This window comes from Syzygium oleosum, unplaced genomic scaffold (assembly GCF_021117445.2).
Source record: "Syzygium oleosum isolate NSW1041296 unplaced genomic scaffold, Sole_v2.1 Sole_v2.18, whole genome shotgun sequence".
Taxonomy (NCBI): Eukaryota; Viridiplantae; Streptophyta; class Magnoliopsida; order Myrtales; family Myrtaceae; genus Syzygium; species Syzygium oleosum.
Window position 1 is genome coordinate 1,998,914 of NW_026607502.1, and position 15,119 is coordinate 2,014,032.

The 15,119-nt window shown below is 40.3% G+C and overlaps 1 protein-coding gene, 1 long non-coding RNA gene and 1 pseudogene across 4 annotated transcripts in view; 1 reads left to right on the top strand and 2 right to left on the bottom strand.

Annotated features, from left to right (window-relative positions):
* LOC115664895 (uncharacterized protein At4g18490-like) overlaps positions 1 to 11,142 on the top strand; it is a 31,814-nt gene extending 20,672 nt beyond the window's left edge. Inside the window, exons 1-11 of one of the 3 annotated variants that reach the window (XM_056319623.1) lie at positions 6,089 to 6,523; positions 6,934 to 7,309; positions 8,216 to 8,398; positions 8,479 to 8,659; positions 8,787 to 8,854; positions 8,941 to 8,980; positions 9,154 to 9,221; positions 9,308 to 9,347; positions 9,436 to 9,612; positions 10,325 to 10,592; positions 10,766 to 11,142. In XM_056319623.1, coding sequence (XP_056175598.1) covers positions 7,137 to 7,309; positions 8,216 to 8,398; positions 8,479 to 8,659; positions 8,787 to 8,854; positions 8,941 to 8,980; positions 9,154 to 9,221; positions 9,308 to 9,347; positions 9,436 to 9,612; positions 10,325 to 10,516 — 1,122 coding nt within the window. In that variant the 5' untranslated portion in view covers positions 6,089 to 6,523; positions 6,934 to 7,136 and the 3' untranslated portion in view covers positions 10,517 to 10,592; positions 10,766 to 11,142. Of the gene's footprint in view, positions 1 to 6,088; positions 6,524 to 6,933; positions 7,310 to 8,215; positions 8,399 to 8,478; positions 8,660 to 8,786; positions 8,855 to 8,940; positions 8,981 to 9,153; positions 9,222 to 9,307; positions 9,348 to 9,435; positions 9,613 to 10,324; positions 10,593 to 10,661 lie in introns of those variants that run through there. The other 2 variants (XM_056319622.1, XM_056319624.1) reach the window with 2 other exon arrangements.
* The window catches only part of LOC115665148 (disease resistance protein L6-like), a 47,537-nt pseudogene that overhangs the window by 6,548 nt on the left and 25,870 nt on the right, over positions 1 to 15,119 (bottom strand).
* On the bottom strand, positions 5,877 to 8,437 carry LOC130140391 (uncharacterized). The gene is made up of 2 exons (XR_008818403.1): positions 8,406 to 8,437; positions 5,877 to 6,127 (listed from the first exon to the last, which is right to left on the bottom strand). It is a non-coding gene; the product is annotated as an uncharacterized LOC130140391 (long non-coding RNA).

Consider the following 15,119-nt stretch of genomic DNA (forward strand, 5'->3'; position numbering starts at 1 on the left):
AGCGACTGACCTGTCGAAAAGAACAAGAAAGTCTCCGTCTTATGTACAAAATCAGTTCTTGTTTTGTTTCTTTTGAATTGAGAGATGCTTCTGGGACTCTTCCTTGAACCTGCGTGTCCTTCCTAGAAAGCTCCGAAGCGTGACATAGCTAATGTCGATACCTATTGAAGGCAAGTTCTCAAAACAATGTTTGCAGACCTAGATCAGATAAATTTTAGACCAATTGAAATCACAAGAAAGATGTAGAGCCCGATCATCTTTTGCGAAGCCTTTGTTTGTAGATACTACCATCATTGTCATCATCGATGTTGAAACAGTCATTCTCGCCACCGCACCCAATTCCATTCTCTTTTCGCAGTTCTAACGTTTTTAACATGAAGCAATAGATTGTGGCCAGGATGTTAGCAGTCTTAGAATATCGTGATGAAGAATGAAAAAAATTATTTGAAAAGTGCTACATAAGTGCTGCAAAGGCTGATGCAAATCTAGCCTGAGCTTGTTACATGTCAATTCATGAAATTAGTGAGAAATTTTGCTAATCTGACACTTACCTACCCCATAAAAATGTCTCTTGACAAGCATATCAAGAGTAACCTCAAGACTCTTTAAGACTCCTAGCTACCTGAAAAATTGGAGTTGCACCGAATCTTTGTCCAGATCAGTTTCTCCAGTTGACACTCCTTCAAATTCACCTTCGTTGTTTCTACTTCTTCCTTCACACGTTCAATTTTTTCGTGCAGTATTATAAAGGGAGCGTTTTGTCCCCCGTCTCATCCAGTTTCATCTGAAAACTCTCGCAACTCCTTGTTAACAAGAAGAATATAAGTTTGTCGCGCGTATATGCCTTGGACCTACATGTGACACATGGCTTATTCAAATTCATAAAGCTCGCATTTGATTTGACCATTAATTTTTTTCCTGTAAATTTATGCTTCAGACTTACAGGACATATTGCACACTTAACATGAGTGGCTAACTCGCATTCTCCACAATAGCAAACCCATAAGTCTGGATTCCTTCTCTCGCAGATGTCGCAGTAGTCCTCGCCCGAATCATCTTCCACGATATACTCATTGAGGGTCAGCGGATCGAGGTGATGTTTGCTCTTTATACTCTGTGGTAGGTGAAAGCGATCGGGGTGGAGTTTGAAATCACAATCGAGACAATGGTAGTCATCCACGGCACATCGGCTAGCGCAAGGGTTGCATCGCAGGTTCGCTTTTCCTTCTCCTCCAACGCCGTAGGCTGCCTCGAGATAGATCAGACTATGCTCACGGAAGTGATGTTTCGGAATCGGCCTCGTGGCACAAGAAGGATGCAAAATGAATTCAGAATCTGTGCAGGAAAATCTGAACCCACCATCAATTGCCCTGTCACAGGGGTAGAAAGTGCAACACAAGTCTTCTTCTGATGTTGCGCCGCAAAGAGCGAGCAGCTATTGCGGGTGATAATGCCGTAGGCAGCTCCGCACACAATTTGTGGACACGACATGACAACCGCAATCTTCCAGAGAGTATCAATAGATTGGACCCAAGCAAGCCCAACCACAAGCCTCACAATACTGAGAAGAGGTATGCTCGGCATGCAACGGCATAGCTTCATGCGGGTGTGAGGAAGGCGGAATCGTCGCATTCGCTCCTCGCTGATGATATGTGAGAGTTTTGAGAAGAAAATCTCGCTCTAGATAGAAGGCGCACGTCCGCTGATAGTAATAGAAACCCTTGACAGAGTCCAAGCAGGTGGCACATATGGGGGAGGCGATGTCGATCACCTGAGAAGAATCCGAGCAGCTTGGGCAATTGGGAGCAGTCGGAATCCGTGCAGGCGAATCCTAGTAGCTCACGTTGTCGGTTCGAATGTAAGCAGTGAGCTTGAGAGAGTGGTCTAGATGGAGATAGTGTCGTATCTCCACGGGCGCTTGGGCGCAGGATTGGTGGAGGAAGAAAGACCAAATTGACGCAACCATGAAATTCGCCCGATTTTATGCTATTATGACAAGCAGTGCACGAAATCCAGCTCCTCATCTCCTCTTGGAAGTGCGTGAGCAGATGCTTATGAGGCAGAGGCCTATCGCACACTTCTGGTCAAGGTAGAGAAATCACATTCGTAACAGCGACAGGCCTTACGATGCGCTTCTCTGAGATCACCATCGACCAGAACGAGGGCGATGGGGATGGAAAGGGGTGTTTAATGATCTCAGCGACGCACCTCTTGCGCCAAAAGACAGCGCAGTCGAAAGAGACGTAACAATCTGCCTCCGCGATCACATCCCTGCACAGGCTGCAGCTAAACTCACCTAGTATCTTCAAAAGCAATGGAAGGTCAATGTGCATTCATGACTCTGAAACTCTCGCCTCGAACGGGAATGTCCCTTGTCAGGTAAGAGTCTCAATCGCACGGCCGAAATCCAAACCGAACATCGCACGGAGTGCAGCGGAAGGCCTACCCGGTTTGGGCCCGTTTGGAGGATGAGGGAGCGCTCTGCGTGCCAAGGGTGTTGTCTCTGGAGCCGCAGTTCTTCGGCGTACGACTTGTGGAACTGTGGATCGGCCCTCGGAATGCCCAACAGCACAGGACATGGTCGAAATGTCCGCTCAGCTCTCCAAGGTCGAGAACACGAGGACGATCGGGATAGCCGGAGTCAAGGGCTATCGACTATCTCGAAGGGAAGAACAAATGGCGGATTGTTGAAGAAGGGACTCAGACTCGCCGTGTAATACCACACACATCGGCCGAGCTCTTGTCAAAGCTCGGTTACAACCTTTTTCCATGGCCATGAACTCAGTTGCTTATAACTCCTTATTACACATTAGAAAACTTGAGCGTTACAAATTAAGAGAATATTTCACGTAAAATACCAAATGTTAATTACTGATATATAGTAAATAATTCGCGTAGAATAAACAAAAACTTATATATATCAAGGTCATTTTCTTGCTTGCGTAATTATAAATGATCGCACCGAGAAATAAATGTTTCCTATCATTATTAATCTGATAGGGTAATTAAGAGAATTGTTTTATGAACTTATACACAGAAAGGAAGTATAAATAGTAAAAATAAGTTAAAAAAAAATAAACAAAACTTAGACATTCACCATTAAATTCAAGAGTCCCATTCGACTTTTTGAAGCGAAGTGTATAGCAGAGCCTCAAAGAAATATAAATAATTTTTTTTATTAGCTTGCGAAGGATGAGCTTGGGCTTATATGTATCGTTAATCTTGGATTTCCCTACTCGTATCGAATGGAACTGCGGTGATAGGCTCGCTCAAGAGCGGGCAACCACATTTCAATATCGGATGAGGCGGGACAAATGTCAACGCGACACAACTTTAAAATCCTCATTTATATAATAATAAGATATTCATTTTCTTTTCAATTTGTTTAATTCCTACTCAAACCAGCTTTAAGATATTCATTTTCTTATCAACTTCTCGAGATCGGTTCATATTTTGTTGGCGTGGTGATAAATGCCTGTCTACTGTTTGTAACCAAAAGTCTACATGCCCCTAATCTATCAAAGTGGTTGATCATGTGGTTCCCAAGAGTGGGTTCAGGTAATTGTTGGAAAACATTTTTTTTCGGATGCAAATATCCGGATCCATTGGAATGTTTCCCTAGCCACTCCGCGCAGTTGCTTCCCCTAGAGGGGCAAACTCGGAATTTTACTCTGTCCCCTGAGGAAAGCTCCCGGCGAACGCACGGCAAATCGGCTCCGACGAACCTCCGTCGAGTTTCCATCACTTTGCCGTCCCGCCTCTTTCAAATCCACTCTCTCTATATATAAATAGAGTCGCCATTCAAAACCCTCTGAAAAACCAGATTCAACTCCAGTCGGTCACAATCGCAAGCGAGGTACTGTAGATCCTTCTGTTGTCTCGGTCGAGCGATTCGTCTTGTGTCGACATGAGAATCGATCCTTGAGCTTTTTGTAATCTGTCGATCTTCTTCTGTCATGGCGTTCGTCGCGTCTTCGTAGCCTCGTACACTCTGTGATTCCGGCGGTCGCTGATCGTTTCGAAGTTTTTAGTTTTCCGGTGGTGAAATCAATGGGATGCGAAATTTTCCGATGAGGAGTTCCTTCTGGAATCTCGCTTTGTTGTGCCTTGATTTCGGAAGACTTATTCGTGATCGACGTAGATTGGCTTGATTCATTTGCTAAAACTCAATGCTATAGTTTCTTATGCTAAATCAGCATCCGTGTTCTTTTCTTGGCACAGATTATACTGGATTGGCCATGTGCTTTGCCCCCTGTATTAACTGTTTAATACTGCATTTGTTCATCCTTTGCAATTGCCATAGTGGATCCACTTGCGGTCTAGTCAAACTCCTTTGGACATTTCATATTAGAAGTATGCGCGACTCGTATCCCACTTGAATCAAGGCAGAGAAATCTTGAAATGGTCGTTACTGCTCTCAAATTGGAGATCCTTTACCTTTGCATTTGTGGAAGGATGAGAAATGAATCTTCAGAAACATGTGGCAGTGGCATGTATATATGGGTGTTTTTGGTCGCAACAGTTTTAAATTTAAAGCTTGCAACTCTCCACCTAACCACTTTGTATAAGTATGTGCTGCTCCCGTATGAACTGTTTATATGTCAAGTTGTGGGTTGTTCTCATTAATTGACCGGCTAAGGTCCCTCCTAGGCTAGCTTATATATTCTTCTGCAAAAGATAAAGTGCAAAAGTGTTATAGATGCTCTGTTTTAACAAAGATATGTTGCTTTTACGAAGAGAGGAGATTGCTGTGTAGTATAGCCAACCCTAAGGGGCTTTGCAATTAATTCTCCCTTTTCTTTTGTAAATTCTGAGGGCCATTTAGATTCTCTTTTTTCTTATGCTATCCTCACTCTTTCCCTTGCAGATGGCCGAATCACCAAAGGAGACTGCAGTGGTGAAGCGGAAAGAAGATAAATCATTACTAGGTACTCTGTAAGCTTGACAAATCTAAAAATACAGTTAATTCACTTCAGATGTGGAATGGTACCACAAGGATGCATATTACTCTATTTCAAAGCCTAATTAATTTGTTTAGGTTGTTATTGTTAGTTTTGTATGGCCTGACTTATGACTCTTTTGGATATCGTGTTCAATAGTTAGTACTCCTGGAAGTCATTGTCTGTGGCAGAAGATAACACAGTGGATTTTAGCTTTGATACAATTGGCAAAGGCAAGACAAAGAAATTCAAATTTGATAAACTGTAAGTGAAACTTAAAGTATAGGAAGTTAGATAATAAGCCGGCATGGATGTGGAATCTAACGTTGATATTCTATCTTCATACTTGTGTTGGTTACATATATCCACCCCTGTACTATTACCTCTTTGTGGAGAATAATGCCTGTGGCGAATAAGTGAGCCATGCTTTACATATCATTCAACCACTACAAAAATCATTAAAATGGTGGATGATGGTGAAGATGCATGAAAGCTTGTTATAATCTTACTTGTTATGAGAGTGGGATATATCTCTGCTTTCTGTGGATTGATTGTTAAAAAACCATTTTCAGGGATGTCGATTTTAATCTGGATGCTGACTTTGACAAGTTATCATCATTCAAAGTGGACATGCCAGATCTCGATTTCTCCTGCCGATCTAAGAAATCTCCAAACAACATGGACAGAAATGAAGCAGAATCACCTGATGAAGGAAATTCCAAGAAAATATTTTCTTTCTCCTTTGGTTTTAATGAGTAAGACAGCTTCACAATGTATACATTTGGGCTTATTCTTTCATGACTTGTGATTGCAATCTAGGAACTTAGCAGTCATTTGTGCTACCCAGGTTGGATGGCTTTAATCTTGATTCACCTATGACTGAGGGAGAACAAGTTGGGAAGAAGGTTATAGGAAACAAAGGGAGATCGTCAGAGATGAATGAGCACCAGGGCTCAAAAACTCGCCTTCCCCAGGCAATTCCTGACTGTGCGGATAATGCTATGAAGGATAATGTTTGATCAACACAGTGTGTGGGTACATCAGAGAGTCAGATAGAAAATTCTGTAACTTCAACTTCTATGCCTAACCCAAGAATGGATGATTGGGTGCAAAGTCTGCAGCCTGTAGAAACTCAATCCCAGAACAATCTTCTTTCGGAAGGACAAACAGCACGTGGGCTCGAGAATCTGATTAACAAAGTTATTCATCAGATAAAACAGTACCAAGAGAAGTACACATTCAGCCCCGGGTTAATACAAATTTAATTACATTCCAGAGCTTCCATGAAAAAATTTGTCTATCATCAAATGCTCAACTTCCACTTTGGATGAAGAGCAGAGTAACAGGTAACAAATGGTGGGGGAAGCCACATATTCTTGTGGCAACGTATGCTCAGAAGGTTTAACTATGTCACATGTTCCAGGAACAGAAGGCAAGGCAAATGAAAGCAATAAACCTTTTCTTGATACATTGAATGCTACTAAGGCTGATAACAAAGAGGCCAAGCCTGATACAAATCTTAATGATACAGCCCGTATTATCCCAAGTATAGTTCTGCATGACAGTGAAATGGCTGTTTTCAGGTTGTCCCATTTATCCCTTACCTTTGAGTGATTAGAGGAATGAGAAGGAATCTATATTAGGATGATATTGGAAAGTTTCTGCCATGCCAAATTAGAGCAATGAGCCATTAGTGTCTCCTTTTAAGAAACACGGACTTGATGGTTGATTTTGTGAAAATTTAGAAAGCATATGCATCCGTAGTTTAATATTTTAGGATGGGATTCAAGTTGTTGTGATTATCAGTTTGATGCACTCATTCATTGAGTTTTGCTATCACGATGCATTTTATGGTGATATCCAGAGTTCAGTTAAAAGATTGGTGGATCAACAGCATAACATTTTTGCATCTCTTAGTTTATTTTTACTACTATGTAAATGTCCCAAGCAGAGAGCTTGCAGCTTATATATTGTCCTCTTTCTTTACCTGTAGGTTGCCTGGACAAGCCCACTCAAATTTATTTAATAAATCAGAGGAAATTAAGAGTCAGTCTTCTCGAGATCTATTAACTGGGAGAATGCTTACTCAAATTATCAGCAAAAGACTTGCTTCTGTACATCTAAATGAAAAAGAGTGAAAATATTCCTTTTTATTCTAGTTTCTTTGATTGGACATTCCGTGCTTTATAACATCACATGGTTTATGCAATCTTCAAAAGGTTGGAAGACAATGCCAAAGATTCTCAAGTTGGAGGAAAGTTGCTGGTTGGTCTAAATTCACTTGCAAGGGAGCACACAAAAAGTCAATCTCCTTTGACCGGAAGCCATAACAGTGTGAAAACCACTTCTCAATCTGGGGTGAGGCATCGGTACCCAATCAAGTTGTAACTTTACAGTTGAATGAAATGTTGTTCAAATTCTACTGATTTCATCTTCCCATGTACTTCAGTTAACAATTGCTGACAGTGAGTTAGTAATGTGTAAGTTGTCTTCTTCCCGCTGCCACTCCCCACCCACACACAAACACGAAAGAAAAAAAAAGGGAAAAGTTTACGTCCTTCCCATATAAAGGTGCCCTGGTTATCACTCTTCTGCTATGTAATGGACATTCATCTAGAGTAAAATGAGATTTTTTTTTGTTCAACTGTATATCATACTTTGCATTGAGAAATCGGACACTCTCCTAATTGCTGTATATTACTAGTTTGATCAACACACATATAGATATATGTGTAAAGTCTTTTCATGTTCTTGATTATTTGCTTGCTGTTGATGAAATTAGAGCCTTTTCAGCTGAAATCATAAAGTTTTGCTTATAATTGTCTCTCAAGTCCAAGTCTTCCATTATTATTTGCCAGGAAAGGTCATGTTAGATTCACCACAGTATGCTTTTAAGAGGATATTGACATCTTTATTGTCTCTGGTAAAATATGACTAAATTTATGCTAGAAGACTACAAGCCTGGAAGTAGTGTTCGCAATCTGCTGTAGCTTGATATATCCATGTTCAGTTTGAACCCTTTGAGTCACATGAAATGGGAGCGATATTCCTTTAAATGATATATAGTTTTAAGACCGAAATAACTCTTGTTTACAGAAAAATGTATCGATGCCATGTCATATCTGTTCTTTATATGGATATGATGCTGCTCGTGTTATGTCATTTCCCGTCTTAGACATTGCCTGCTCTAACAAGTAGATTGCATATATTGGATTAGACCTTTGACACAGCACTATTTTGCATATGCTTAGTCTGCTTGCACTAAACTTTTGCAGTTCTCCATGCAAGACGGGCAGTTTAAATGAGTTGCCAAAACCAATTGTTAAGATATGCATGAATCCTGAAGTCACTAATTCAAGCAAGGAATCTTCAAGGGTCAGAAATGTTGATATGAAGAACAGTAACTCTCTTAATTCTGCCAAGAGGGCTTTTCATCTTTCTAGCTTGAGAATGATGAGGTCTAACCTGCATCCTAACTTGATGTACTGGTATTTGAATTTAAAGATACTTTTAGAGATCAAGATGTCAATATGTGCAGGGCCACAAGAACCAGAGAAGATCAACTTGGTTCCAATCCTACAGAGGAAATCAGATCCATGAGAGACTCTGAGCAAATAAGGGCTATGCGAGGTGATGCAGCACGTGGGTTAGCTGATCGTAGTAAAAGCACCGACAGCCAGTCACTTCTCAATTCATCCTTAAAGCGGAAATCATATGAGGTTCCTTTCTGTTGTTTGCTCTTCACTTCCAAGTAATACCTTACACCTCTTCAATAGGGTGCTACAAATATACTTATGGGGATGCTATTTTGTAATGCATTGGAAGCCGTGAGTGTCTATATTGCAGGGATCAGATGCCAATTTAATGTCATTTAGTCCATTAAAACGGCTCTCTCAGTCTCCAAGTGAGAAAAGGTGAAGAGTGTTAATAACTCCATTATCCTTGCTTCCGTGACTGGGTTTTGTTTGTGGAAGTAATGTTCTTACTTTTTACGCTTTAGAATTTTCCGAGAATCCTCCGAAACTGTTGTCACAGAACAGGTAAATCGATAAAACCAGCCACTTCTCAATTCATAAGGGAAATCATCTGAGGTTCCTTTCTATTGTTTGCTCTTCACTTCCAAGTAATACCTTACTTCAATAGGGTGTTGCAAATATAATTATGGGGGTGCTATTTTGCAATGCATTAGAATTCGTGAGTGTCTATTTTGCAGGGATCAGTTGCCAATTTGATATCACTTAGTCCACTGGAGTGGCCCTCTGCGTCTCCAAGTGAAAAAAGGTGAAGAGTGCTAATAACTCCACTTGCCTCTCTCCTGTGACTGGGTTTTGTTTGTGGAAGTAATGTTCTTACCCTTGACACTTCAGAAGTTTCAGAGAATCCTCCGAAGCTGTTGTCACCAAACAGGTAAATGGACAGAACCTTCTTAGGGTTTTCTATTTCAACAGAGGGTCGAAACTCGTTCCTTGCTGGTTTCTTAGATTATATGTATCAGGTTTGCAATCATGAGAACACTGAACAAAACAAAACCAACAGTGTGTCTGGTGACCATCCTAAATTTCAGCTTAAGATTTCTCCTACGGCGAGGGCAACTGAAGTTGGAAGTCCATTGGTCATGGAAACTGATGAAAGTGCTGGAAAGGCTGAAGCTTATACAAAGGAACTTGAAGATGTAAGTGAATTGCGGCTAAATTATTTTTGCTATAAGTGAGTTGATTATGCACTTTTTGGCTTTGAAGATCAATTATTTGCATATTGTATAGTCAGAGACCATGAAGATTCTAATTGAGAGACAATAATAGTGCTAACAAAGCACTAGGAAAAGAATATACGAGGTTGTCAAGTCACATGGAGTAGTTGCCCATGGACAACTTTCTGTGGCTTACTGGATGAGTGGTTGAGATGAGTTTCTTTTTAATTATTTCTTTTATCCATTTACTTATTATTTTCTTTGGTGGGGTTGGTGAGGCGGGGGTGGGGGGTTGAGGGATGAGCGAGCCTGAGCTTCTTGAATTTGTACGTTTCACTACTGGATGTTTGCTCTTCACTTCTGATAATTTAGTTATGGTTTCATTGACATTATGCATCATCACTTATTGAATTTGTACAACTAGAAATCAATTGATGAAGAGAACTTGCCTAATACGGAATTTGTGATTTTTTCTACAGTCTGACTTAATTTTCCTTAAGCATGAATCTGTAGCACTTTATAGTTATTTTCTATAATTAAAGTTCTATCACGAGCAATTGAGTTTTTGGAAGGCCATTGGAACCTAGTCTGAGGATATTGCGGAGAAGGGCATTGAACTGTTGCCTCGTCTATTCTACCATCTTTGATCCTTCTACCGTTAATATATTGGCCACCTAAGGGAATTGTCTTTCAGATCTGCAACATGCTAAAGAAGAAGCAGGAAGAAGCTAAAGAATTGCTTGTTCGAGCACTTGTGAACAACAACAATCTGTTAATGCTCAATCATCCCATCTACGAAGAACAGATATCCTTTTGGTTCTTTGGGTTGTTCATGATATGTTTCTTTTCCCCTCTGGCATTTCTTTGTAATTCCTTCACCAGATAAAACATCCGTAGGGAGCAGAAGTTTGCATCACAGCTCATGTCCAAGGAGATTCACACTTGAAGTTGCATCAGACGAGGTATCTACTCTGCCTCTCTCTCTCTCTCTCTCTCCAACACACAAACGCGAACAAGTCACACCCAAACAGAATCGCAGGAGATCATGGAAGATGCATGCATGTGCCTCTACAAACATGGGAAATGCCTACTTGCTCAGACACTCCTCTGAACATGGGGTGCAATGATGAATCAGGAAAGTATACGCACGCTTGTTTCTCAGACTTATGGATTGTGAAAGCATACTGGCTTCCTGCATATATTTAGGGACAGTCTATATTTTTCTGTCCTGTTGGTTCGTGATGAAATCCCGAGGACATTTCCGGTGCCTTGCTGAATCAAGACTATATTTTTCTTCTCCCTGTGTTCATGAGATGCTGTCAAGTTCAATGTTTCAAATATAGGACCAACTTCTCAAACTTGACATTCATAATTGTTCGATCTCGGCTTGTTATTTCCTTTCAATTGAGAGTAACCCGGTCTCCTATTGGAGGTCATTATAAAAGCCACCTCCGTGTCTAGATTTAGTGTTTTCTTAACAGTGGGAAAGCCAGGGCAATGCCAATACAATTGTGCGACATTTGAACCATCGGATGATGCCTAACCTATTTGATTATTTGTCTGAGGGTGGCAAAAATTATCTTCTTTATCTTCATTTATCTTTTTGACCACCTCTATGCAAAAACCGATAGAAAGTAAAAGGTCTAAAATTGCTTTCAGGAGTTCTCCAAGATATCTGGTTCAATTACACATGCTCCCAGGAATGTACAGATGAAGAGCATGGATGACATTGCTTTTCTTATGGTTGGTGTGCGCGATAAGTAGTTCCAAAGGTTTAAGTTATTAGAGAGTGCACCAAGTTTTATATCTCAATACCTCCTGATGGCAAATGCTGGTGGATGGAAGAGTGAAAGTATGGAATATGCGAGCCTATTACTCTTCGAAAATTGTTGAAGGTGAAAAGAGTGAATAATCGAACTCGAGACCTCGTGATTTGATATTATAACCTAGATGGAGCTTGTGACGGCTTGTTGCGATATCTTGGGTTTATCATGTAGTAAATTATATTTTATCATCTCAACTTGTTGCAAAGATTGCTAAGTCTAAGTGGATCACTTGTCAAGACCCCAAGAAAAGGACCTTTTGTCTTGCGGGCCAAAACACAGAAGAAAGGGACGGCACTCGGTGAGGACGTGAATCCAACTATAGAAGGCCGGGATTGTAAGCCTTAAAGAAAGTTGAATAGCGACAAAAACTAGATCTGACATTGTCGGGCAGATCAGACTAAAAGGTTGAATCATTCGACCATACAAAAGCACAAGAAAGGCTTTCGTAACTACTCACGAAGCATGGCATTGGTAATGATTGAAGTAGCCGACAAGTAAGTTCATTTGGCATCACGTATTCAAGACTCCACTGGCGGGGAAAGCGTTTTAACTTCATAAAATTTGCAAGAGGGCTCCGTGAGTTCCTATCAGATTGGCAGATTGTGGGAAGGTCTCTATTTCGCCACTTCCATTCATTTTTTACACAGAGAGAGAAAAAACTAGAGGGTATGTGAGGGGAGGGCTATAAATACCGACTGATTGTAGTCCTCTCCCAAGCAAAAACCTTACACTGTAATCAGATCAGAAGGTCGATGGCCAGGTTGGGATTATGTCTGTGCCTGACGCTGATAGCCTTTTCCTGGACCAGCTCCGAGGCTTCCACTCTCGTCCGCGAATTCAGAAGGTCGACGGTCCATGTTGAGTCTCTTAAGACGACAACGGCTCGTGATGAGTTCAAGAAAGTCGAGAGTTATTATGGTTCCAAACGGGTTAGTCCCGAAGGTCCTCCTCCACAGCACCATGCTAAAATCCCTCTATAAGCAAGGATGAGAAGTAAATGCAGCAAATGATATGGGACCATGCAGTCGTTGTTAAGTGTTTGGTGTGAAATTTTCGTTTTCGTTAAGCATTTGATATGAAGTTAGTGATTATTGGGGCTGAAGCTAGCGAACGTCCATGATGCTGCAGTTGTATTGGGCGCGGTTAGCAGTGAATACATTATCGAATATTATTAACCATGTTTAGACATGTATCTGGGAAAAACGAAGTTTTAATACCATGATTTAGCATGCCACGACACTCAGTAGCAGAAGCGGAGAAACTATTCATTTCATGTATTTATTGTAAAGATGCCATCACATAAGGGCATGATCACTTGCCAACAAGCACAATTCTGAATACAGTGACCAACATCAAACTCCAAAGCGACCTACGACATCATTTTCCCCACGTACTTTCCCCAATTATTCCATAGACGTTTGGGATTCTGCCTCATCGTTGCACCTGTTGGAAAAGTATTCGCAACATGATACTGTTTGTTGTGATCATAAAAATAAAACAGAAATAATATAACTGAGAAAGCGATAACATTTAACCTTGGCAAACGCAGCCACACGGAGTGAACAGGTTATTGCCCAACTTTGTGTTGGTCATTGACTCAAGAAGTCCTCGGGCCATTTCTTGAAGAGATGCAATATCGGAAATGAGGAAATGCTTTGAGCAGGAGAGTTCCTTCGCCCGGTGTGATGAGGTAGAGATGTGAGCGGAGCCTCTGTGGATTCTCACCCGAAGAAGCCTTGGCTGGCCGCTACAATCATTCGACTATGCCATGCATCATGTGGGAAAGAACCGAACGGATTGTAATAAAATTTATTAGGAAGTGAGGTACAGCTAACTAAATTTCCTTAGGTGATTAATTTCTGTCAATGGTGCTAAACAGCTTTACAAAACTATGCCTCCTAAGATATAACACCTAGAACTCGTTTGAATTAATACCATGCAAACAAAACTTTATTGAACACTTCTCTAAACCGTCACGCCTAGAGAAAAAATAAATTGAAGAGAACGTTTATTCTATTCTCTATACTCTCTATATTCCATGTACTCTATCTTCTATGGAATGAAGAACAGACACTATATTCTATTCTTCTCTTTTCTCTATTCTTCCCCGATCAAATGAAGAATAATTCAATTCTATTTATAGAATTTAAATGGACATGAACCAAACAGACACATGAACTAAAAAGATACATGAATTCAAGAGATACATAAATTTAATTGATACATGCATAGAAGAGATTCATGAACTCAAGAGATACATGAACCGAAGATATTCATGAATTTAACAGATACATGAATTGTAATGACATGTGAACTGAAGTGACATGTCTCGTTTTGCTCACATACATGGATCCATTAACCCATAATTACAATAGCACCCACATGAAAAATTGTGCAAGAATCTGAACATGGATTCATTTACTCGACCATCTTATAAGGGATGAGCAGAAAATATTCCGAACGGCCTAACCGAATCGAACCATCTTATAAGGGATGAGCAGAAAATGCCCGACAGCATAGGACATGGTCGAAACGTCCGCTCAGCTCTCCGAGGTTGAGAACACGAGGACGATCGGGATGGCCGAAGTCGAGGGCTATCGACCATCTCAAAGGGAAGAACAAATGGCGGATTGGTGAAGAGGGACTCAGACTAGCCGTGTAATACCAAACACACATTGGCCGAGCTATTGTCAAAGCACGGTTGCAACCTTTTTCCCATGGCCATCAACTCAGTATGTATTTTCAGGAAAGATAATTGCATAATAAATCAGTACCAAAAGTAAGATAACGAAAAGTGTTTCTACTTTGGACTGAGAAAAAAAAAATCTAAAAGCCATTCTTGAAATAATTTTAGTTATCATTGTATCTTAAAATTATTTTTTGAAGTTTCATGTTTTTGAAGATACCAAATGTTGATTACTGATAGATAGTATATATTTCACGTAAAATAAAAACTTACATATATCAAGGTCATTTTCTTGCTTGCGTAATTATAAATGATCACACTAAGAAATAAATGTTTCCTGTCATTATTAATCTGATAGGATAATTAAGAGAATTGTTTTATAAACTTGTACATAAGAGGGGAAATAAGAATAGTAAAAATAAGTTTAAAAAAAACAAAACTTAGATATTCAACATAAAATTCAAGAGGCCCGTTCAACTTTTTGGAGCGAAGTGAATAGCAGGGCCCCAAAAAAACATAAATAAATTTTTTTTATTAGTTTGCAAAGGACGAGCGTGGACTTACGTGTATTGTCGATCTTGGATTTCCCTTCCCGTATCTAATAGAACTATGGTGATAGACTCGCTCAGCAACGAGCAGCAACATTTCAATAGCAGAAGGGGCGGAATAAATGTCGGCACAACACAACTTTAAAATCCTCAATTATATAATAATAAGACATTCATATTCTTATCAATTTCTTTAAATTCCTACTCAAGCCAGCTTTAAGTTTTTTTTTTTTTTGGCTAAAAAGCCAGCTTTAAGCTATTAATGGACCACAGGTGCCCTCTTCTTGGCGCGACAATAGGCATATGAGATGGGCTTTGGATAGCAATCAGTTCATAGCTTCTCGAGTTCGGAACATATTTTCTCAGCGTGAGAGTAAATGCTTGTCTATCGTCTGTAACCTAAGTCTACGTATCCAGAATCCATCAAGA